General features: G+C 45.2%; 1 protein-coding gene across 1 annotated transcript in view; it reads right to left on the reverse strand.

The window, feature by feature from the left end:
* The window catches only part of MCCC2 (methylcrotonyl-CoA carboxylase subunit 2), a 64654-nt gene extending 39737 nt beyond the window's left edge, over window positions 1-24917 (reverse strand). Inside the window, exons 1-8 of the mRNA XM_066602923.1 lie at window positions 24716-24917; window positions 23091-23157; window positions 20089-20173; window positions 19533-19634; window positions 17794-17921; window positions 14954-15066; window positions 12848-12961; window positions 6028-6092 (exon numbers count right to left, since the gene is read on the reverse strand). Coding sequence (XP_066459020.1) covers window positions 6028-6092; window positions 12848-12961; window positions 14954-15066; window positions 17794-17921; window positions 19533-19634; window positions 20089-20173; window positions 23091-23157; window positions 24716-24910 — 869 coding nt within the window. The 5' untranslated portion in view covers window positions 24911-24917. The remainder of the gene's footprint in view (window positions 1-6027; window positions 6093-12847; window positions 12962-14953; window positions 15067-17793; window positions 17922-19532; window positions 19635-20088; window positions 20174-23090; window positions 23158-24715) is intronic.
* Between the last annotated feature and the right edge of the window lie 952 nt (window positions 24918-25869).

Consider the following 25869-nt stretch of genomic DNA (forward strand, 5'->3'; position numbering starts at 1 on the left):
TAAATGCAATGCATATAAGCAAAACTAGATGTAGAAAATGAAAAAACATACTGTATGTACTCAAACACAACCTAAAGTAGATAACTTGGAATTGTTTAATCCATAGGCTTGTAAATAGTCCCTAGCTTTTCAAACGACTCTTGCTTATGCAATAACCAGTGTGATAATTACCAAAAATGAAGATCGCTTCATCACAATCTAAAAATCACATTTCTGTGCTGAAAAGTCCCTCTAAAGTGCTGGTCATTAGGGGATTCCCTTCCTTCTAATTTATTGTCCAATGCCTGTTGTCAAGTGATGTCCTTCTCTAGTGAACAGAGATAACAAGACCGATAACAGGAAGTGGAGGAGAAGGGTCAATCATGCTGCCCACAGACGTCTATAAGGGGAGCGAGGCTCAGAGACGTGTTATTGGAGCCAATGAGGAGTTATTACAGCTGTTGGGATCATATTTACACTGCTCAGCATTTCTCTAATGCCTTAGATGCAGCCATTTCTCTGTGTGTGTTCTACAGAGCAGAATCTCTAGTTTTCTTTGTGCAGAATATATAGCACAGCAGCCAGGGTCCTCCTACCAGCTCAGAGAGAGCACAAAAATTGGATATGCAGCCTACAAAGGGGAAACTGGCAAAAAATGCAGAATACAAGTCATATAATGACCAGAAATTGTACACACACACAGTGCAGCTTATCTTGAAAAGTTAGGCACATTTTAATAATCTTCTGGATTTAACTTGACTGCATCAATTGACAATACATAACATTATATTTCAATAATAAAAATCTCACATTTCCTATAGTTTACAACTAACTTTAGTTGAAAGCTAAATGTCATAAAGATAATATTGATTAGCTGAGAAAAAATACCAAAATAAGGGGTTTCAGTGCTTAAAATCATAACCCAAGTAATGCACTTAAAAACTTCTTCGGATAGGCCTCTTAGAGTGTGCATCTCTAAATCTACAATTAATAAATGAGTGACGTTTGCCATTTGGCAGCTTCATGCAACTGTGGGTTGCACACATTTATTTCAATCTAGGGCAGAGAAGAAGTCTGACTGCTGCCCTTTACTTACTCCACGCCGATGCCAGCTATAGAAAGAATACATGGCTCTGTTTACAGCAGCCTCTGCATTGAGGGACGTGACTACTAAAGTATATTAACCCCTTAGTGACGAAGCCAGTTTGCGCCTTAGTGACGGAGCCAAATTATGGAAATCTGACATACGTCGTTCAACGTAGCATAACTCCATAAAGGCTTTACATGTCCAAGTGATTCTGACACTGTTTTTTCGCCACATGTTGTACTTCATTTTGGTTGTAAAAAGAGACCGATATCATTTGTGTATATTTATTAAAAGTACCAATATTGGAAAAAGTTTGGAAAAAATTGTCATTTTTTCACATTTTCAACCGTAATATCTCAAATATGTCCAAACATACTGTACAAATTTTTGATAAGATATATATTTCCATCTGTTTACTTTATTCTGAATGCACACTTGAAAAACTGTTCACAGACATACGCATTGTGGCCCTAATCTTTTGTCTGGATGCACAACGAGGCCCAAAATGAAAGGAGTAGTCGGTGGCTTTCAGAACAGAAATTTAGCATGAAGGTGATTTAGGCCCCATTGCCCACTTGTAGAGCCCTTGAGCGGCCAAAATGACAGAGAACCCCCACAAATGATCCCATTTTGAAAACTAGACCCCTTAACGAATTTATCCAGGGGTGTACTGTGTATTTTTACACTACAAATTTTGAATAACTCTAAGCAAAACAGTAGGAAAAAATTACGATTTTCATTTTTTTGGCAGTTGTATCAATTTAAAAACAGTTTTTTTTGTACAGCACACATAGGAATGAAGACTTTCACCCCAAAATTGATACCTCTGTTCAGAACCATACCCCTTGTGGCCATAATCTACTTAAAGGACACATGGCTAGGCCTATAATGGAAGGAGCACCCGTTGGATTTTAGGGTACAACGGAATAAATTCCAGGCCCCATTGCCCACTTGTAGAGCCATTGAGCGTCCAAAAGAACCCCCTCAAATGACCCCATTTTAAAAACTAGACCCCTTAACGAATTCATCTAGGGGTGTATTGCGTATTTTGACCCCACAGTATTTGAATAAATTTAAGCAAAGCAGAAGGAAAAAGTTACGATTTTCATTTTTTTGGCAATATTGTCAATTTAAAAACTGTTTTCTTTGTACAGTGTACATAGGAATGAAGACTTTCACCCCAAAATGCATACCCCCGTTTGTCCCGTGTTCAGAAACATACCCATTGTGGCCCTAATCTACTTACAGGAAACATGGCAAGGCCTGTAATGGAGGGAACACCCGTTGGATTGCAGGGCACAACTGAATAAATTCCAGGCCCCATTGCTTATTTGTACAGAATAAAAATTGACTCCCTAAAAATATCACCCCCCTCCGCGCGTTCCCCAAATCTTAGATAAAAGTAATAATGTGAACTGTGTGGTATTTCCGAAGACAGGGGTAATTACAGAGGCTGGTTGGGATGGGCCCATGGGGCAATAAAACCAGGTATCCCCTCCCTCCTCTCATGCTTTTTGGGGGTATTTCGTGACCTCAGTAGCGGGTATGGGGTGTAAAAAGTGGCGCTCTGTGAGTCTCCGTAAGCTTGATGAGGTGCGGCGGTCTCACACAGAAGGCGCTCAACAAGCTGCTCCTGAAACTGCATGAAGGCGAGCGTTCCCGGGGCTTCTTGTAAATTAAGTATTACAGGTAGCGGTCTGAATAACGCCGGGCTCACGCGGCCGTAGGTGGAATCCGCTTGCGGAGGCCCGCAGCGGATCCCAGCTGTGATCCTGGCTGTGACCCTGCGTACGGCCGCCTATTGTACTGCGCATAACTGCGTACTTACACGGGCGGTCATGTGCAGTACACCTTTTTTGTTTGTTTGTATTTCCTGCACCGTTGCTTAGCGATGACCCGGGTACCCGCAGCCCGTATACAACGTAGTTGCGTATGGGCAGCGGGTATATCCGCGACCATGGAGCACAATGGGCTCTATGTTGCGGATATCCGGAGTAAAATAGAACCTGCTGCGTTCTCTTTTCTGCGAGTGGATTACACAATTCCGACCCGGTAATGTGAGCGGAATTGTGTAATCCAATGCGATTGATCTGTGAATTACCGCGGATCAGACGCATGCCGAATCCGTAATTCCTATCCGGTCATGTGAGACCGACCTGAGGTGGATCGCTACCTTTTTTTTACGTGACCGGGGACCGCTCAACGAGGCCACCCATCACTGCTCCAGGCTCTCGGCGACCGTTGGTGTCTGGGAGCAAGGAGATTTTAAGTTTCCTGGGCTCCCCGACTCCTGCACATGTGTCCGGTGTTTTGCCGGCGGTCGCATGCGCAGAATACGGGAAGGTTCACGGAGGAAGATCGCGTCGGGGTACAAATACGGAGGCCTCCGGTAAAAAGTTTCATCTCCTCTCACCGATCGCATCGGTGAGGGGAGATGAACCTTCACCTTTTTTAACTTTTACGTGATCGCCATTATTCATTGGATAACGGCGAACACGTGATCAGGAACCGCTCACCGCGGCCCCCGTGAAATCTCCAGGCTCTCGGCTAAGTTTTGTAGCCAGGAGCAGGGAGATTTTAAATTATCACAGCTTTTGCGCATGCGTCTGCCATTGTGGCGACGGCGGCGTGCGCAGAAGCTGGGGTAAGGTCCGTGGATAAATCCGTGGGCCTTGGGTACGTCATTTCATCCTCCCTCACAGATATGATCCGTGGGGGGAGATGAAACGCAAGCTTTTTTTAAAACTTTTTTAAACTTTTTTTTTTACTTTTTACCCCTTTTTTTTAAAATTTATTTATTTTTTTTACTTTTTGCACTTTTTTTTTTACTTTACATGATCACTGTCATCCATTGGATGACAGTGATCATGTCCCTTGAGACATCGCTCTGCTCTTGGCTACATATGGCAGCCAGGAGCAGAGGAATTTTGACTTTCCCAGGGCTCGAGCCCCTCTGTGCACGCGCCCGATGTCAATCATCGGGCGCGCATACGCAAACAGGGATTTCGGGTCCCGGGACATCGGGACATCGCAGAGGACCAGGGGTGAGTATTTTCACCTCCCCTCATGCATCCGATCCATGAGGGGAGGTGAAACTTCACTTTTCTTTTACTTTTTCAACTTTTTCGCGATCGCCGCTATCCAATGGATAGCGGTGATTGCAGGCCCAGGGACCGCTCACAGCGGTCCCCGGTAACACCTCCTGGTTCCCGGCTACCTTCAGGAGCCGGGAGCCAGGAGATTTTAAATTTGCCGGGGACACCCGGGCTTCTGCGCGTGAAGTCATCGCCTGGCGCGCATGCGCAGAAGGCCGCCGGCAGGTCCGGGAGGACCAGATCTCCGGGGGACACCGCCGACAAGCCGTGTGAGTATTTTCAGCTGCCCTGATGGATCCGATCCATCAGAGCAGCTGAATTACTACTTTTTTACACAGTTTTGTTTACTTTTTTGCGATCGGCGCTATCCATTGGACCGGGGGGACTGCCCGCATCCTGGGACGACAGCTCCATGCTGTTGGCTACCTGCGGACACCGACAGCATGGAGCTGTCACATCCTCAGGCCAGTGGGCATTAATCCAAAGAGGATGCATAAAACTACGTCCCCCTCCCCAATGTCATGTTGTGCTCGCGGCCGGCAGCAGGGAGCCCACAGCGGTGGGGGAAAAAACAGTGTTAGCTGGTGCCTGTAGACTGCGGCACCACTGCAGGGATCGCAGACAGCCGCGACACACCATCTGGAGTGTCTGCTGCGGCAGGACATGGCCAGCAATTGTGCAAGGGGGACTGCCCATGACTGAGCTCACAGCCGCGGGGGTTCCAGGAAGCAGCCACCCGGCGGCCGCGACAAAACACACTGCCGGCAGACGGGACTGATGCCTCATTCCCCGCTGGGCCAGGAGGCATCCCAGAGAAGCTGCGCCGGAACGAGCGGTGAGTCACATGTGCAGTGTCTCCATTGCTTTTAGCAGGCCCTGCTGCCTTAAGGTGACGGTTCGTTTTCTTCTTGGCCTTAGATTATTACGTGTAAGCTGCCACCATTTACCGCTCATAATGTCAGCCCAAGTGGAAAAGGAACCCTGACCATAAGCCACCAGGGCTGACTAAAGGCAATGGAGATGCTGCCAGGACCTTCCTGCCTTGACCCCATGGGGAGCTGGGGGTGTGACAGAGGCGTTCCTCCTGTCAAACCCCTAGCGTTAGGTGGCATCAAGATACAATAATACCAGTAACAACTTCCTGTTAATGAATTAAAATGAAGTAATGTATCAGTCTGGAGTACAAACAGCTGAGCTCTGAAGGGATAGCCTTCACAAAAAATACTGTTTCTGAGGTTGTAAGACAGCCACAGGTTGCAAATTTGCAAAGTAAACATGTAAGACACAGGTTTTCGTATTTCTGGTTCAGACGTGAAGTTTGGACTTGTAATTTGGGTAAACACAATCATTTACTTACATAAAAATTATGTAATAAATTATCCAGCTCATAGACTTGGGCTCTGTATCTAAAAGCAAGGATACAGGCCTATCCACCCAGTGAGAGGAATGAGACTGAAGTTTGACAATGATAGATTACCAAGGTGAGCTAATGGAAGAGAAGCCTAGGGCTGCATTCAGATGAATGCATCCTATTAGGTGTAATTAGCCTATCAAAAAAAAGGAAAACAAAAAACAGGCAACTCTTCCCTTACTAAATGTGATATGGAGCCTGTTAGTAGCCTAAAACACATAGCTCTTGCACAAAGCAGAAGTCCAACCATCAGATAGAGACATTTGATTTAGATATTAAAGCATAAGGGATAATACAGCTGACAAGAAGTATTCCTTCATCAGAAACTTAATTCAAGGGCAATAATGAGAACAACAGAAACAGTAAGACACCAAAACCCACATCTCTTCTGATGTACAGGAGTAAACTAATATAAAAGAGCAAGCGAATAAAAGTTAGCTTATGTAGCACCTTACCTACAGTGCAAATCTGCCCCTCCTAGATCTTCAGCGGACACCTGCTCCCCAGTGGCAGCCTTCACCTGATAGCAAGACAGATAACAATTAGGATAGAAAAACTGAAGCATTTTAACCCCAAAAGACAGTTTTACAGCTCATGGACATTAAAGGTTTGGAGGATTTGCCAATAATTGACTGATTTTGTTGCTTGTTCATTTAACTTTCTGATCACATGTTCCAATGATCCAAGTTATTTCATTTGATATGCAGTCTCAGTAATTCATCTTTATCCTTAGAATCGGCAAAAGTCTGAGCTCCCTGAACAACATTGTCAGGGTGTCAGGAATTGAACCTGGGACCTCCTGTACTCCAGCTGGCAACTGCTGAGCCATCCAAGCCTTTGGACAAATTCCCCTGCTGAACCTAGCCTTGGTCCATGATCCAGTTTATTCTAGTTCCTGCTTCCCTGTCCTGGCCCCACCCTGCTTCCATTCAGGCTCACTATAAAAGCCTAACCCTGACACTTCTCCAGTGTGAGATTACTGTCCTCTATTGCCTTGATCAAGCATCTCCTCCTCTCCTGCAAACCATAATGATCCGTTACCTACTCCTGGCTTCCCTCCTGACTATGTTACCCACCTCATCCATTGTACTGCATACCGAGACTTCCCTTGCTGACTCCTGGCTTTCGATCTGAACCACTACACAAGGTAACTTCTTGCTTTGAAACTCTTTGACAAGTCTATCGCTTTTCTTTTGTATTCCCTCTCCTTAGAACAATTTTATTGTTTTTCAGGGATTCCACTACGCAGATATTTAGAATGATAACTGTTCCAGCGTAATAGATAAGTTGAGGTGGGCTTTCTAAACACTGGTGCAGACAGTGAGCTATACATAGATTTAATAATCTACAGGTCCAGGAAGGTTAATTGATATGGCTTGATCTCGAATGGAAATATTAAGCCCAGATCGTTGGAGTATAGATGTTTGACAAAATCTGCAAAGCTATCTGGAGTATTGGACTATAGGAAAAAAATATCAACTATATATCTCTATATATAGTATAGCCACAATGAAGCTGTCCACATCTACATTCCCACATTAAAGAACATCTCTGAATAATGACCATGATGACCAATAAAACCTTTTTAAATATGAAAATGGAAAGAAACAGTGAAAGACTTTCCCCTTGCCAATGACAAAACAAATTAAGATCTAGATTAATGCATACATCTGCATTAGACTTAAGGTCACACGAGTTGAAAGTGCAATTTTCATTCAATTTGATTCGTTTGACTTTCTTTCTTTAGGTGCGTTTCAGTAGAATCTTTAGAACAAACAGTGCAGAATAAAAATTGGAGAGCTACTTAAAGCAACCAATAATATACTATAGCTAAAAGGATAAAATTAGATTGAACAATACACCAAATAGACACTCAGTGCAAAGTGACCAATTGTGATCATCAGTAATAATGTTGTTACTTTCATTTTTACAAAGAACCTCCAAGAAAAGAAATGAAATCTTGATTGCTGCAATGGACAACTCCTTCACTTTTGTGAATACACCACCAGAGACTTCTATTGGAGAGTGCTTGTTCAGCATACTCTATAGACTCATTCACAGTTATATTTTCGGTTCATGCGTTATCTATGTATTCCATAGACAGCACATGATCCCATAATAGTCTATGAAACTAGTCACATGAAAATCACGAGTGATTTTTCACACAGACTGATGATTCACGTGAAAAGGAAAAAGGAAAAAAGAAAAACTGGGAGGGGGTGGTGGCTTTGGCATGGTTGAGTAAGGAAGCAGGAAAGAAGAGCTCCGGGCCCACATTACCTAAAAGCAGTCTGGACATCCAAAAGACTGACAAAATATCACCCATAAGAGGTATGGCAAGAGGGGACAGAAAGAAAGGGAGCGCTCCACCAGCCGTAGACGCTCCGATGTGCCACTACCTCTGCAGCAAAGCGGCTTCTTCCCCCCGCATGCCTACTATGACGCCAGAGGAACATGTGGAAACATATGCTGGGAGAGCGCTGCAACCTCCCCTTCAGCGTTCTCAGGGGAGAACTGAACGCCGCTTACTACCAGGAGGAGAGATTGGGACTTACAGTAGTTGCAGGGAATGCCCTTCGGGAGCTGGCTACTGGGCCAGTGCATTGTCCAGCGCTCTTCCCCACTCAGGAACTATGTGAAACTCCTGCACAGACGGGACAAGTCAGTGCCAAATCGCAGGAGTCCACCCACCAGTCAGGAAATGTGTGTCCATGAACAGGCAAGACAGCTCGTCGCCTCACCTCCTTCTCAGCCAGATGGCAGGGAAAACCCCATACCACGGACTTGGCCTAACGTGGCGCATAGGGCCCACACGCTTTGCTCCCCGTGGTGGATCTCGCCATGAGGCATCCCCACCCGCTCAGCAGAGCTCCATCAATACCATACCGCCATACAAGGGGGCCTACAGGGCATCAGAAGTAACAACCCCGCTGGTCCCAGCAACAGCTCTGCCCACACAGAGGAGCCCCTCCCCCAGACAGGAGACTCATATACAGGGGATAACAAGATGGAATGGACACCAAGTCACTCCAGTACCCAACACTATGTGACCCACCGCTGAACACACTTTTCAATGACAGACACCTATAACTTACCCAGAAATCTCCCATAGACTGCAGAAAGCATTTTAGTCTTATCTGGTACAACTGCTCCTTCTCAGCCTGTACATCCTAATTCAGACAGCCACTCCGCCACCATTCCCACAGATTTAACCCATACTTTATAAGAGCTGTGGAAGATGGTCAGTGCTTTATTCTGGAGAAAAGGTCCTTTCTCCTCCGTCTTCTGTGGCAAAAAAGCGCCCATGTTGCCTTCATGCAAGAAACCCATTTCAGAGGGCATTCTATTCCATGGCCAAAGGACGCTCGTTTTACAGAGGTCTACCACAGCGCTTGCCCAGTTTTCAAAACCAAAGGAGTATCCATTCACATAGCAGGTTCCATCCCATGGGAGCACCTGGACACGCGGGCGGATGGTAGATACTTCAGTTACCCTGGCTTCAGCTCCGCCCAGGTCTCCTTCCTGAGTTTGAGTTCCTGACTGCCAAATGGAGTCGGGAAGGAATTTTCTTCCTCCAAATAAGCTGAACTGGCTCAGTGTTTGTTTTTTTTTGCTGATAAGGTGATCGGCAGGGCAACTGAGCTGTGGACCCCAGCCAATCTGCTATTAGTGACCTATCCTGAGTAACACTCATCAGACTGTAGCACAGTCTCTCACCTCTTATAGGCCTCCTGCACACGGCACTCACGGATTCAGTGTAGGGAATCCCACACGGAATCCAGCCGTGACCGCGGTGGGTGACCCCGCTTACCGGTGTGTGCAGGTGGCGGCTTCCACACGGACCTCTTTTTTGGCTTTTCTGTACTGTGGATGGTCTGCACGTCTCGCCAGACATGCGCAGTACAGATATTTTTAAACTCCCACTTTGCTATGCTATGGAGGGCTATTGCTGCAGAATCCAGAGGCAGACGCCCACTTCATATTCCACAGCAAAAATCCACCCACGTGAATTGGGCCATAGAGATCCAAACACATAGGAAAGTCACAGGTTTACTTGCAACCAAGAACAGACAGGTATGTGGGCAGAGCCTGTAGACTAAACATTTAATGTTACACCACTTACTTAACTCAGTACTCAACACATTTTTTCCCAGGAACACTCGTCAGACTGTAGCCTGTCACCCCATATAGAGATCCAAACGTGGGGGAAGTCCAAAGGCTTTATGTGCAATCAAGAAAGAGATGGACACAGAATGAACCAGCAAACAACAAGTAAACCAGAAAACAAGGCTGCCTCTAATCAGAGATTTCCTTGGAACGTCCAGAGCTCTAAAGCAGCAGAACTTCTGCAGAGTTACATTATAAGTTTAGTGTACAGGCCCTGCCCACATACAGGCTTGCAGCTTTCCCAATAATACCTATAATTCAGTACAAGCGCTTTGCTAACTGCGGCAGTCCCATTTAAGTGAATGGAGCAAAAGAGCGAATGTGCGACCACAGCAGCCCACATTTCGGAATATGCTAGGGCCCCATTCTTAGGAACAGTAGGGTTGCAAACAGTCAGACCCCCACCAATCTGCAAGTCATAACCTATACAGTGGATAGGGAATAACTAGGAATTATAGGTGTGAGGGAAACTATAAGATTTCCTGTCCTCCATTTTATGTTTTGTAACCCGCTCTTCTTTCAGCTATTCGCTGTCTTTCTTTAGCTCATATTACTATTCAGTTATAAGAATCCAAGGCCGTCTTCAAGCCCATTTCACAGGGAGTCTCATGCGAAAAAGTTCTAATGCATTTAAAAGAAGTCCTTCCTCTAAGACGTCATTGTTCTTGTTGTGTTTTAATAACAAATGATAATAAATGAATTATATTACATTTCATACGAGTGAGGCGTGTTCTAGCCTCGTTTTAAAGGTCTTTGTATACTTCTGCTTATTAATTGAACAGATGACCTCCAATCACATTCAATGTGTCTGTAATATGCAAGCTTCCTCGATGCTCGAGCATGAACTGAATTTAGATGCCTGAAAAAACAACAAATAGCGATATTTGTGCTAACATAGAACAACCCCTTTAAGGATTAAAAAAGGAAATTTTCCCAAGAAAACAACTTATTTTTGATTGGAGTGAGAGGACAGATGAGAGAAGGCTTGCTGTTCGCCTCTTGACCAGACGTCTAGAGCTGCTTATGTAGCACCATCTACCTTATTGCTCATTGAATGCCATGTAGTTGTACCCTGTGAGAATCTTCAAGATATCTGATTTATTATCGGTTATTTAAACTTTTTTTTTAATTTGATGTCAATAGCTCCTAACACAATAGGTGCACAATGCTTACATCAATTAAAAAAAAGACAGAAAACAGCAGATATAATGAATGGCCAAGTAACAAGTTCTGTTTGCATATTTCTTCAGCTTCAGCCTGCCCTAGTTCAATAACCGAGTGATTCCTTGAGGTCCCATTACTGCTCTATATTGGTGATCATCTCTCTACAATCTTAATTGAACTGAATAGAAAAATCAATTTGCAGGTGGCTCTACTGATCCAGCAATTTCCCTAGAGCACAGGACAATGCAAAACGCATAAGGGAGACGGTGACACAGAACGGGGCCTAATTAACACTTGAAGACAAATTCAACAAGAAAGAAAAATGAATCAATGGGATTCTAGCACATTTATCATTGTAAGACAGCTAAAGATCCATTCAGTATTTGCCATACAAGCTTTTCCACCATTGCACCAGGTTTGTGTGTTTTTTAACACAGAAATTGGATGACAGAGCATTTATGTTCTCTTATAGCAAGTCCTGCCTAAAGCTGGCTACTGAAATTAGAGAGCAGGGCTTCTTAAATATGGCAATTGCCATGATAACACAGGCCCCAAAGTGCAGGCTGTCATCCCAAAAGACACATACATGCGTTTTGCTTTTAATTTTCAAGAAGCTGCTCTAGAAAATGTACCTGTGAAAGACCGCGATTGCGGTACTACATGTTGGAAACAATCACAGGTTTTGCAAGTGGTTTTCCCTACGTGTTTAAAGTCAATTCGGAAAAAAAAGTACAAATACACAGAATAGGGCATACTGCAGTTAGGAGAGGAACACAACATACCCGAAAATAAACACTGTATGAACTAGATTTTTGCAAATTCTATTTACTAACAAATACTATAAAATCCTTAGGCTGGGTCCAAACTGGACCGAAATCCCACGGAAATCTCACGGAATGACCGTACAGAAAAACGTGAGATTTCCGCGATATAAGCACAGGTTCAAAACCTGCCCGCATGGCAATTTCAGTACGGCTTGGCCGCAACTAATTGGCCGCAGTGTGTACGAGATGTTTGCAAATTTCGTCCACTTTGCTGGCTAATCCAGGGATTAAAAACGCGGGCAGAATTCTGTGCAGAAAGTCCGCCCCGGGTGAGCCCAGTCTTTTAAGTAAAATAGTGTAGTAACTAAAATGTACAACAAACAGTAAGTATGAACTGGCTATACAGACTTCTCTGGTCTTAATGGAGGTTTCTAGGATCTTGATATTGCCTGCATCTATTTAGGACAGGATATCAATATCAGATCTGTGGGAGCCTATCTTCTGACAACCCATTGATCAACTGACTGAAGTATTTGAAGCACTACAGCCCTGGTTCCCCCCCCCCCCCCCTCCCTCCCTAAGGAGGACGCACGGTAAAACCTGTTGGGTGGCTATAGATTAGATTTTAATAGGGTTTTGGTGGTGCTGACTTGCTAATCACTACATAGGCTTTTGGAAGTTGGCTATCCAGGCCTATGTTTAAGTGCATATATGCACAATTACACCCATGATACTAACTGATGGCTGCTGGTCACATTTCATTTACTACCACCATTTGCCCCTTTACTTTAAATATTATTGGATGTTGTCTTTGTGTTTTTGAATAATAAAAGTATTTAGATCATATTTTAGGGAATATTACCTATGGGTATTTTTTGCCTTTGGCAATTAGAATTATGTTTAAAGCATTTACTACTCCTTCACCAAAATATTATTTTTGGACATAGTAAAGAGCTCATACTGACTTCTCGCCACTCATTTCCCACCGGCATCTTCTGGTCTCATATAAATCATATATTAAGAATATTTTTTTCCCACTTGTCTTCCATTTCCAAGGCATAAGCTACTAGCCCAATTACCATTTACAATCATTCTTAGTGGAAGCATTTCACTGGAGACCAATTGTTATATTTAACAATCTCATTTTTGTTGTTCTGTTTCGGCATTGTTCTGTACTTACTAATGGAGGTCCGCCTAGGAAAATGGTTCCCTGTTTTTGAACAATGATGCTTTCATCAGCCATAGCTGGTACATATGCTCCACCAGCTGTGCAGGACCCCATAACCACTGCAATCTGCAAGTAAAGTCCAAATAAATATTATGAATTGTAGAAAAGAGAACAATTCTTAACAAAAAAGCAAAGCTAAAAGAAAAACATGGGAAAATAAATTCTAAAAAACAAGATATTTGTAACAATCTGTAGTAATCGGAGGAGTAACAGCACACACTAACATATTAAGGCTCTGTTCACACAATGGAAAGTTTGTTGCAGTTCTGTCCAGAAGTCACACCAATTCTGCATCAAATCCGTGGCAAATTTGCATCCCATTACTTTCAGAGGGAATCCACGCAATACAGACTATGGCACAGATTTCTTTCCACATGCAGATTTAAAATCCACACACTGAAAGAAAAAAAAAATTACATGATGTCACTTCTTAACGTGAATGCTGCACTGTTTCTGCATGGAATCCACATGTGAATTTGCCCATTGAAAGGGGCATAGCTGCGTATTTCTGCTGTTTTTCTTTTAAGGCCGCCTGCAGACGGCCGGGTCGGATCCCGCTGCGAGAATTCTCGCAGCCGGACCAGACCCGCGCCCCTGCAGGGACCAGCGCATACTCACCTGCTTCCGCGGCTCCGGCTGTTTGATGCGCCAGCTGCCGGGCAGCCGGCGCATGAGCAGACCGGACCCAGCGGACGGGGAGCAAGATTTCAGTGCGGGGCGCTGCGAGACTTACTTTTTAAAAAAATAATAATTTGTAAAAAAAAGAAAAAAAATTCATTGTTCTTATTTTTACTTATTTTCGCCTAGTCCCCAGAGGGGGCAACAACTTGTGATGTTTTGATTGCTCCTGCAGTATGATATAATGCTATAGCATTACATCATACTGTGATTGGGCAGGGAGTCTATGAATCCACCCCATGGGCATGGATTAATAGGCATTCTGCTAAGACAGCTCTGGGGTCTTTCAGAAGGCCCCCAGCTGCCATGACACCCGCAAGGCTCCCTGCGATCTCATCGCTGGGGTGGAGGGGCCAAACAGGACCCCGAAACATCGTTCGGGGCATTTAAAGGGTTAACAGCTCTAATCAGCCGTACGGCTCATCGGAGCTATTGCTGCTGGGTGTCAGCTGTAGGAAACAGCCGATGCCCGCACTGTATCAAGGGAGATCGCAGCGCGATCGCTCTTTATACATACCCCGACGCTGCAGGGTGTAAATGTACATCCTGTAGCGGGAAGATGTTCAAGTGGTTGTCCAAGTTGTAGCTCCTCAGTAAAACCCCTTCTAACATAACAAATAGACATATACTCTCCTCTCCCGCTGTATTTCGTGACACTGCCTGATCTTCTGCGCCTCTAGTCCCGCTTGGTTTAAGGGACGTAGCAAGCGCTGCACCCAATAAGAGGGTTCAGCAATCGATTCTGAGCTCTGTCATTGGCTGCACTGCCTGTGACGTAACGAAAATAGGCTAAGGAAGCCTGTAAGCGTGACAGAGGGAAAACGTGGAGCCGACTCAGCGGGAGCGGATAGAGGTGATTATAAGTCTACTTGTCATGTTCGTTTATGCAGGAGTGGTTTTATTGACAAATGAAAACTTGGACAACCCCTTTAAGTATAGGACTTCTATCTCTCCTAACTCCCCCATACATACACACCCTAGGTTGAACATACAAGTTTATTTCAAAAGAACATCTCATGTAGAACAAAGAATTGGCTATTCTAAAAACCAAACTGAAATCCTGTCAGAACACTCCCATCCATGCTAGATGATCAACTGATCCAGCCAAGAGAGCAGCCACTTTTCTTTTTGATCTCCTTGAGGGCCCATTCCCCTACATATGTAGTATGGCCCTGAAGGAGGTTGTTGATTCAGTGGTTCAGCTCCACTGTCATCTGGAGGCTTTGAAACTTCTGCACAATAGGCAATGCCTGGTTGCTCCTCTCAGTGCTGGCTCTAGCTGACATTCATCCCCTGCAGTCATCCACCCACCATACTGCTCCAGAGGCCTGTACCATGGTACAGTTAAAAGCCATCCAAGATTTCAAAATCTTAAGTCACCTGAGAAATTCCTTGTGATGACATTCTCGCCTGGTTGAAGAAAATTCGGCCAAAATGATCGCGGTCTGGGAATACATCCGCCTGGCGAGGTAGGTTTGCTCCACCAGAATCCACTACAGGAAAATAAAGGATATCGGAGTTTAATGGGAGAAAGCTTTTCGACTAAATTACGCTGCTGTTCAGTCTCCTCTCAGAATGCAATGTCTGTACGGATCAGCAATACCACAAGGACAACACATTCAGTCTTATAACTGTGAAGGCGTATGGTCTCATAACCTCGGGCACCAACCATTTCCATTTTACTTTTGTTCTATTATATGGATGATGAATTGCTAAAGTGCATCTTCGGTCACTCTCACTTATGCGCTTTTTAGTGCAGCATTGTGAACGCCGCGCTAGTCACGGTAAAACGCTCCTAATTTTCTAGCACTGTCTGCTCTAATTTGGCGCGTTTTTGTGCTTTTTAATGCACCTCATTCCCTATCAGAATGATGGGGTATATTAAAAAAACGCTGTCGAACACAGTAACCTGCGTTCGAGAGCGCCATTAACAATGGTGGTAAAATGCTGTGATCAAAATTGCGGCGTTTTAACAACATTGTGTGTGTGAGAGGACTTAGTGTCAAGCATTTAATTGGCTGGGGGCTGGAGTTCAGGTGCTTCTGCCTATCAAATTATTATCTAAGATAGACTATGCCTCCAAAGTTTAAAACTAGAAGCACGATCAAAACCTTAAACAGGTCACTAACTTGTCAACTTGTGCCTTATGATAGACAGTGTGATAACTAGTAAAGTTTCAATTTACTCCATTTACCTAAGATAATGTTTTTGTGCTGAAAAATCCCTCTGAAGCGCTGCCCACTAGGGGTCTCCACTCCTCCTAACTTGCTGTCCACTGCCTGTTAAAGGGGTTGTCCCGCGCCGAAACAGGTTTTTTTTTTTTCAACCCCCCCCCCCCCCCCCCCCCCGTTCGGCGCGAGACAACCCCGATGCAGGGGTTAAAAAAGAACACCGGACAGCGCTTACCTGAATCCCCGCGCTCCGGTGACTTCTTACTTACCCGGTGAAGATGGCCGCCGGCATCTTCTCCCTCGGTGGACCGCAGGGCTTCTGTGCGGTCCATTGCCGATTCCAGCCTCCTGATTGGCTGGAATTGGCACGTGACGGGGCGGAGCTACACGGAGCCCCATTGAGAAAAGCAGAAGACCCGGACTGCGCAAGCGCGTCTAATTTGGCCATTAGACGGCGAAAATTAGACGGCAACCATGGAGACGAGGACGCCAGCAACGGAACAGGTAAGTGAATAACTTTTGATAACTTCTGTATGGCTCATATTTAATGCACAATGTACATTACAAAGTGCATTAATATGGCCATACAGAAGTGTATAGACCCACTTGCTGCCGCGGGACAACCCCTTTAAGTGATGCTATCTATGTAACTCTAGACAACACGATGACAGAATAATATGTGAAGGAGAGGGGGGTGGAGAAGAGGGAAAGAAGACTAACACTGTGTGCTTAGAGCTAATTGTGAATTATTCGCTTTCTATTCACATTTACACTGCTCAGTACTGCTATACACTGTCCTACATGATAATGTTATGTCTGTGTTAGATAGAGAGCAGAATTTGCAGTTCTCTGTGCCTCAGTGTATAAAAAAAAAAAAACTGCTAAGACTCCTCCAACCAATTCCGAGAGAACTGAGAATCAAAAATACCCTATTTTTTGGAATATAAGACACTCCTAGGTTTAGATAATAGAAAATAGGATAAAAATTCCATACTAATTAAAAGCTACCCTGGTGGAGGGCTTAGTTTCAAGTGGACTTTGATAGCTGCAGTGGCCCCAATAGTAATCCTGCCCCAGTAGTCCTACTAGCAATAGTGCCCTCCCAGTGGTCCAGTAGTAATAGTTTCCCAAGTACCACCGGTGGGGCAGCAACCAACTTTACCTTCCCTGCGCAGCTTCAGTCCCAGCACTGCTAAGTATCACATGTTCTAACCTTGGAGATTTTCCCCTGGCATCGGCGTTACTGCACTTCCTGTATACCCAGAGCCGGGAGGAAATGTCGTGGCTCAGGGCCTGTGACTGTCAGTGGCACTGAGACCGGAGGTCTGCAGGGGAGCGAAAGTATTTTCTGTGGGGTTCCCAGCCTTAACGATCAGTTAAAGCACTTTTGCGCTGTAACTGATTATCATGGAAATGGTCAGAGGGGTTTAGCGCTGACAGACCCTCCTGACACTGGACCAAAAGATGCACACACTTTTAAGCAAGATTACCCTGCAGATAACAATAGGCAAAATGCAGGCTATAAGTCATATAATGGCCAGAAATTGTGCTATTCCTTGTGTACACACAGAACAGCTTATTCTGAAGTCATCTGAAGAGTTAGGTAGGCTTTAAAAGCTTTACAGTTAACATTCAGCCTTGAATACCATTTTAATTTCTTTAAATCTAAACAGACGCTGGTGGCATAATGCAAGAATATGCCATTATCATCAGATCATGGGGTGGGAGTGATAGCTGTGATGGCTTTGCGATCACTAAAAACACAGCGGCAGAGATTTTTAATCACAATATCTCTTTTGAGATATTTAAATAATATTCTGTCTGCCTGCAGCTACCACTAAAGGCTAATTTCACTCCTCCTGCTCCCCCGCCCCTCTCCATTTACTTAACACAGTGGCCATTCAGTACTGAACTTTTATGCTCATAATGAATTTAATCAGCACAGACCTTTGAACCGAATCACAATACAGTGTTAAAAAAATAGACAAAGCAGTGACAAATAGTGACACAAAAGTAATAAACTGCGCCATAAGAACAAATCGATCTTACCCAAGTATACACAAGGTAAGTGGTTCTGCGTAGCAATTTCTTGTGCGCGCAGGTGCTTCTTTACAGTTATAGGGTAGTAGGTGCCGCCTTTCACAGTTGCATCATTGGCTACGATAAGACATTCGATTCTGTGAAAAAGAAAAGACAAAAACCACTGAGCACTTCTACATAAAAACATATTCATGCCAGATGATTATCTTAAAACCAAACAGGGGTTTTCCAAGACCAAAAAAAATGTCAGGCAAGGAATTGGATAAATTAAAAATAAACACTACACATCTGTTAATGACCCTTCAAATCCAGCACAGCCATCCCAGTCCCCGCTGCCCTGGTCCTAAAAGACCATGCAGCAGTCACATGCTGTTCATTGTTCATGTGACTGAGGCAGCCAATCACTGGCTTCTGTAGTAATACTGCCATGAACATGTGACCGCTGCAGGAGCTACTGGGACCTGAGCAGCAGGGAGTGGAGGACTATTTAGCAATAGCATTTTAGCCCATTCCCTTCTCATATTTTTTTTTTGTCACAACACACCTTTTTGCATTCTTTTATTATTTGGGCACATTAGAATAATCACAAATCGAAATACTAACGACCCCGTTTGTCCGCGAGTGAGTTACAGCTCCTGATCACATGATGGTGATGTCATCACAGGTCCTTCATTCCTGTGCAGATACTAACGACCACCTGTGCATCAGTGAGTTACATGCGCCGCTCCTGATAACATGATGATGATGTCATCACAGGTCCTTCATCCCTGTGCAGATACTAACAACCACCTGTGCGTGAATGAATTACATGCTCTGCTCCTGATCACGATGGTGACGTCATCACAGGTCCTTCATTCCTGTGCAGACAGTAACGACCACCTGTGCGTGAGTTACATGTTCCGCCCCTAATCCCATGATGGTGACGTCATCACAGGTCCTTCATCCCTGTGCAGATTGCGGGCAGACTACATACCCCAATTCCAGCAACCTGATTGGTGTTTGTGGCGTAAGTGCAGCAGAAGATGTTACTATGCATCCACTACAAACCCCTGTGGCTTCAGTTGCTGTGGAACACCACGGACCGCATATATACACACATTCTGAATAGGTTCAGTAGCGCTGCTGATTAGAGCCACCTGATTGGCTCTTGAGCACCACGTGACTACACTGCGTGCACGCGGATTGCCTTAAGCAGCCGTGCACTACACACTACAGTTAAGCAGCTGTGCACAGACCCCCCCCCCCCCCTTTAGGTTTAGGCTCTCATGGGACAACCCCTTTAAGTGTAGTGTGTAGTGCACGGCTGCTTAAGGCAATCCGCGTGCACGCAGTGTAGTCACGTGGTGCCGAAGAGCCAATCAGGTGGCTCTAATCAGCAGCGCTACTGAACCTATTCAGAATGTGTATATATGCCCACGGACCACCTAGCCAGACAGCATCTGTGTGCTTACAGGACTTGTGATTATGTCACCGTCAAGTGATCAGTCACCTGTGTGGGAGGAGTCCATGGTCACATGACCCGGGGGTGATCGGTGTCTGCAGGACTCTGCTGTGCTGCTTGTTATCCATGTTGTATGGGATGAAGAATATATGTAGCAGAGCTGTATGTGATGTACATGCAGCAATGCTGTGTGCGTGTGTGATGTGCAAGTACCATGAAACACTGGTAACTATAGTTTCCTAATAATTACTAGTCTTTTGGGAATGGCCAAGGCGTGCTTCCACTTGGATTCATGAAATTCACTTACCCAGATACACGACCAATGCCGGTGACAAGACCTCCAGCTGGAACCTCTTCATTACCATACAACTGGTAACCCGCAAACTGAGAGAATTCCAGGAAAGGCGATCTAATTGAATAATAATATTGCGTTTGTAATCAAGTGAAATGGGCTGCATTATCTCATACATATATGCAGTTTTTCAAATCCTTTGTAATGGATCCTGATGGATCTAATGGATTTATGATGAGGCAACCGATCACATTGAACATACAGTCTGATCTGCAGGCAGCTGGTTATAAAGCAGGAAGAGCTGCGCAGATTGGTATATAATTTTGTGCTAAAAAGATTCAATATAATTTGTATTATCTATTTAAATTCCTGCTCTTCCTAAGCTTAGGAGTCCAGTAGGCGGTCCTATTAGTGATTGACAGCTCTCTATATGATTGCATACAAGTATAGCTGTCAGTCACTATGCACAATCGCCTACTGGATTCCTGAGCTTACAAAGAACAGGGATTTAAATAAATAAAATCACCAAAAATGAAAATAACCTGCCATAGTAACATACAAGGCTTCTTACCCAGGATCTATTAGTCTGTCGATTCTTTCTCTTGGTAGCAGCTTTCCTCTAGAGGTGTGGAGTGTTCGGGCCTTTTCTCCTCCGCCTAAAAAACAGAAAAACAATAAAAGCAACAGATGTTGAGGAGTGCTGGATCTTTAAAGATTATCCTACTAAAGGTACCTTTACACGGTTGGCTGCATTAATGCTGTCAGCTGTATCAGTGGCTGTCGCTCCTGTGCTTTACACGGCACCAATAATCGTTCAAGTAAATGGAGTCGGAAAAGACGGGGATCATTCCAGCAGCTTCCATTCACAGTAAACAGGAGTTAGATTAAACAACTTCTGTTTATGCGGCCCGACAGTCACTTGGTTTTTACTTCTGCTAAAAACCAAACGACTCCGACAAGTGAGCGATTTGTTGATTAGTGCCCTGTCGGCAGCCACATGTACACGAGAAGACGATGGCCTGAATTAGCCGTTTCTAGCAATAATCACCCGGTGTAGAGGTACCTTTAGAAAACTGCTTTAATCAAGGCTGGAAGCAAACTTCTGTGGTAAATTGCTTTTATTTCCATACGTTTCTAACAATAAAGCCTGGTTTAGACAACGATTATCGCTCAAAAGATGTCTTTTGAGTGATAATCGTTGTGTGCCTTTACAGCGCAAGATGATCGCTCAAACATTGAGCGATCACTTTGCGCTCCGAGCAAGGCATGCAGAAGACAAGCGGGGCCGCTTGTCTTCTGCATCCAGCTATTCTCTGCTCTGTGCGCCTGACCGTTGTACAGCTGAGCGCCCTGAGCGGGGTATGCAGAACACAGCTGAACCGCTCTGTTCTCTATACCCTGGCTGTTCACGGAGCGCTCAGCTGCTAAAACAGCTGTGCGCTCCCTGTGAAGTATGAAGAACACAGCTGGACCGCTGTGTTCTTCACACTCCGCCTATGTTCAGTGAGCAGGGTACAGCTGAAACAATAGTATCAGCTGTATACCGCTGTGAATTCCTGATCGCTGATCTTTCAGCATGCCGAAATGAGCGATGAGCGACTACTTAACGAAAACTGCACGATGTCAGTGCAGTTAGACAACGATTATTGCTCAAAATTCGCTCAAAAGCCATCTTTTGAGCGATAATCATTGTGTCTATGTAGTGGAAACCCAATATTTCTATATTTTGGACTTTGAGCCTTTGGTAGTGGACATTAGTGAATTTAACATTCTGTATAACCAAATGTCATGCTTGCCTTCTGTTCTTACATTTACGCAATATGCAATACATCCTCTTATGAAACTTCTGTTCTCAAAACGCTGACAAGATAATATATAGTATAAACACGTTACATTTTCCATCTGTTTTGCAACTTTGGAAGACAGTATAACTCAGACATGGACAACCGCAGTCTGAAACAGCTACCGCAATAATTACTCAAGCAATTTTACTGGAAACGTATGCAAATAACATGGGAGGTCTATGCTATTACTAACTCATGATGTAACCCAATTATATCGAAGGAACCTCACGTGGGCCTAAGACAACCCAGTCATTTCATCCACCACCTGATGGCCAATCACAGATGACCGGAGGATGGAAGAATTGCAAGATGCTTATCCAATAATTAAACAATACGTTGTATCTATGTAATCTTTTGACCTGCCCAGATGTTAAACTCTTAAAAGAGGCTACACGCCCAACATTAAAGTTAGAATTGAGGAAGCTATACATGCTGAACCTCGTGTCAGTGTGAAAACTTCTTATGCGCATTATCAATTCAGAATTAATATGGAGGGGTGTAAACATTCCAAATTGAGTAAGCCGTGGTTCCACAAAGGAAAGCCACGACATCTAAATGGGCCTTAAAAAGGTACAATCAATCATAGGTAACACCTAAAAACACACTTGGAACTAATTAGCTGTTTCAAATCAGTGTGCTTGTTTGCCACATGCAAACGAACATGCCTTACATGGGGCAAAAAGTAGAATGAAACATGCCAATACGTACACAAAGAAGCATCATTCATGCCGCAAAAACGAAGCGCTTAGGAGTGCGCAAATACGCTGGTGTGAACCCGGCCTCAGGATGCTTTTAGACATAAGTTATTGTTAAAAAAAAAAAAACAACAACACATTCAAACAAACAAAAGTAAACGATCACCTTTCAGCCTAAACTCACACCCACAACCAGATGATGAGGGATAAGGCCTCATGTCCACGGGCAAAAGAAGAATTAAAATCCGCAGCGGATTTTAACTCTTCTCCTGCCCGCGGATCCGCACCCCATAGGGATGCATTGACCACCTGCGGGGTAGATAAATACCCGCGGATGGTCAATAAAAGTGATTTAAAAAAAAATAGAGCATGAAAAAATCTGGACCATGCTCCATTTTCGTGCGGGGCTCCCGCGGGCTTCTATTGAAGCCTATAGAAGCCGTCCAGATCCGCGGGAGACCAAAATCGGAATTTACTCACCTGCTCCGGATCTTCCCTTCGCCGCGGCTTCATCTTCTCTCCATCGCAGCCGGATCTTTTTTCTTCGGGCCGGCGCATGCGCGGGGCCCGTAACCGACGTGCCCTGCGCATCCACCGAGCCGAAGAAAGAAGATCCGGCCGCGACGGAGAGAAGATGAAGCCGCGGCGAAGGGAAGATCTGGAGCGGGCGAGAGGTGAGTTAATTCTTATTTTTAGGCCTCATGTCCGCGGGGCAGGAGGGACCGCTGCGGATTCTCCATGGAGAATCCGGAGCGGGCCTGATTTTCCCCGTGGACATGAGGCCTAATGGTTTGGTCTTCACTCATCGTTCCTTTTATGTAGGCATCAAAATCATCGTTGGCTCGTTCACTTATCTTTCGGGTTAAACCGCTTAAGCCGTCGTTCTCAGACGCTTATACAGCAAATATGAAAGATTGAATGATTTCTCGCTTGAACGAGCCAACGATGTATGTGCCTGCATACAAGGGCTGCAGGAGTGAATACATTCCACCACATGACCTGCCTAAAACATCAGTTATATTGGCGTCACTCACCAAGCCGGATCTTCTCTGTTTTTTCCTGCAGCTCCGTTACTAACGCTTTCATCCTATCATAGCTCTCCTAATAGAAACAATGAAAAGGTAACATTAAAGCCTGAGCAACACAAACATATGCGCATGTGTCACACTTTTGTGCAACAGCGTTCTTTACAGTACTTTTTGTGTGTGCAAGTCATGCGCAATTGGACGCATTAAAAAAAGGACGCACTGCAGCCCTCAGCCACTGAAATGGCCAATTAGTTTAATGAGTTCAAGATGGGGGGTTTTATTTGCAAATGAACTGAAAAATTGAAGAGCACGCTGCAGGGTTTATTGTGCAAAGAAATTGCGCACGCAAAATGCGTTCGCTTGTGCACGAACCCATTGCAATCAATAGGTTCTATTTGCTGCATATTGCATGTGCAATAACAATAGCGAGGAGGGAAAGAAAGAGGGAGGCGGTGTACAGGGGAACTTCTTGAGATCTTACCATATTGGAGATAGGGGGCAGGGCTAGAGGGCTCCGCCCCCAAGAGCAAGGCTAGAGAGGGTCTTCATAGTAATTCCCATCTAGCAAAGAGGGGGTGGGGCTAGAGGACGGATCCCTCTAGTCCCACCCCCTCTCCTAGCTAGAGAGAAGTCACTATGAGAACCCCTCTAGGCCCGCCCCCTACCTCTCCAAATATGGGGAGACCTCTAGGGGATCTCTTGTAGCTCCGCCTCCTTCCCTATCCTCCCTATGGGGGATTCCTTCAGCCACACATGGATGCAGGGCGGTTTCACGACCTTCTGCCCGCGGACATGAGGGCTGAAAATAAGAATAAACTCACTTCTCACCTTCTCCGGATCTTCCCTTCGCCGCGGCTTCATCTTCTCTGCGTCGCGGCCGGCTCTTCTTTCTTCGGCTCGGCGGATGCGTAGGATGACGTCGGTGACGTGCCCCGCGCATGCGCCGGCCCAAAGAAAAAAGATCTGGCCGCGACGAAGGGAAGATCCGGAGCAGGTGAGTAAATTCCTATTTTAGGTCTCCCGCGGATCCGGACGGCTTCCATAGGCTTCAATAGAAGCCCGCGGGAGACCCGCACGAAAATGGAGCATGGTCCAGATTTTTTCATGCTCCATTTTTTTTAAAAATCCCTTTTATTGACCATCCGCGGGTATTTATCTACCCCGCGGGTGGTCAATGCATCCCTATGGGGTGCGGATCCGCGGGCAGGAGAAGAGCTAAAATCTGCTGCGGATTTTAATTCTTCTTTTGCCCGTGGACATGAGGCCTAAGGGGGGGGGGGGGGGGGGGGGGTTTGGCACAGACAAATGTACGTGACCTGCGCACATAAGTACAGCAAAAAAAAAAAAAAAAAAAAAAAAAAAAAAAAATCGCACCGCACACGCAAATCCGTGACCCCCAATGCGCAAAATCATGGCGTAATGGATATTCGACGAAAATCGATATTTATTAGAACACAGAAGAGACTGGGAACAGGTAGAGATCCGCACAGCAGCTGGTGTGTGACTGCTGCCCCCTGCAGGCATACACCTGTCAGAGCATGCTAGGGGTTGTAGTTCGCCACCTGTATACAGTGTAACCGTTGCCTCCACGCTCCGGCTGCTGTGTGACCCTGCGGCAGTGACAGGCCTACCTGGTAAGCCGGGGAGCTAGAGTCTGGTCTGGAGCCGACTGCGGCCACCTGGTCTCCGTGGTAGAGCCGCCGGAGGGCGCCTATGGAGCCTCTCAGGGAACCCCAGCGGGGCCTCATTGTGTGCAGCATGTATGCGGGGCGACAGAGGACCGGCAGCGCTGAGCAGAGGACGCAGCCGTCACTCCCACACCACATGCACACAATGTAAGTGGCTGGAGCAGTGCGGCACACCCCCTGCCTGCACCAATCAGAGCCGGCCGGACTGCACTTCCTGCCCGCCTCTCTCCTCGCAGGGCGTAGTGTAAACAGTGAGCAGGCCTTCTATACGGCGCCTAATACTGACAAACAGACCACGTGCCCTTAACAACCAATCACATCCCTGCTTCCATTCCTGAAGGAGTCCAGGACAATAAGAATGTAACTGTGATTGGTTGCTATGGGAGCTTCTCTCCATAGTAACCAGTCAGCTCGATGCTTACACTTCTCACATCAAATAGTAAATACACTCTTTGTAAATAGAAAACTAAGCCCCCTAGAAGAAGTTGTTCTGCTGCAAAACTCGGCAGTGGCTAACGATAGGCAGGACTGGAGGAGCACAGTCTGTCATGATGGCTTACATCACAGACATGACCACACTTAGGTCACGTGAATAGTACCGCTCTCTTGTCTAACGTTATATATATATATATATATATATATATATATACACACACAGTCAATAAACACCAAGCCTCCTGACATTGCTTTGTTGTCCATGATTCCAGGCTCATTGTCCCAGATATAAAGCTCCTTCTTGTGCTTTTTTCTGCTAGTCGTGAGGCAGATTATCCTCAGGAAATGGAAGTCTTCGCCTCCTCCTCCCTCGTGATCGATGTGGCTGGTATCCACAGACAATTTAAAAAATATGGAGGAGTTATGCGCCAAGGATGAGATGCGACGCACCAAATTTTACTCAATATGGACAGCATGGTCGCAGTCCTGTGCATCACCGGCAGTGAACACCTGGCTAGTCATGGCAAGACATTTTGCCATGACTTGGCATGAAAGGTTTCATACCAACAGATCCAAGACTATGGCTAGAGTATGCGGTGCCCTAGTGCCCTGTATGCTGGACAGACTATACCCATTTTCCATGTTCCTTCCCCTATAATCCA

The sequence above is a fragment of the Eleutherodactylus coqui genome, chromosome 5 (assembly GCF_035609145.1).
Source record: "Eleutherodactylus coqui strain aEleCoq1 chromosome 5, aEleCoq1.hap1, whole genome shotgun sequence".
Classification (NCBI taxonomy): domain Eukaryota; kingdom Metazoa; phylum Chordata; class Amphibia; order Anura; family Eleutherodactylidae; genus Eleutherodactylus; species Eleutherodactylus coqui.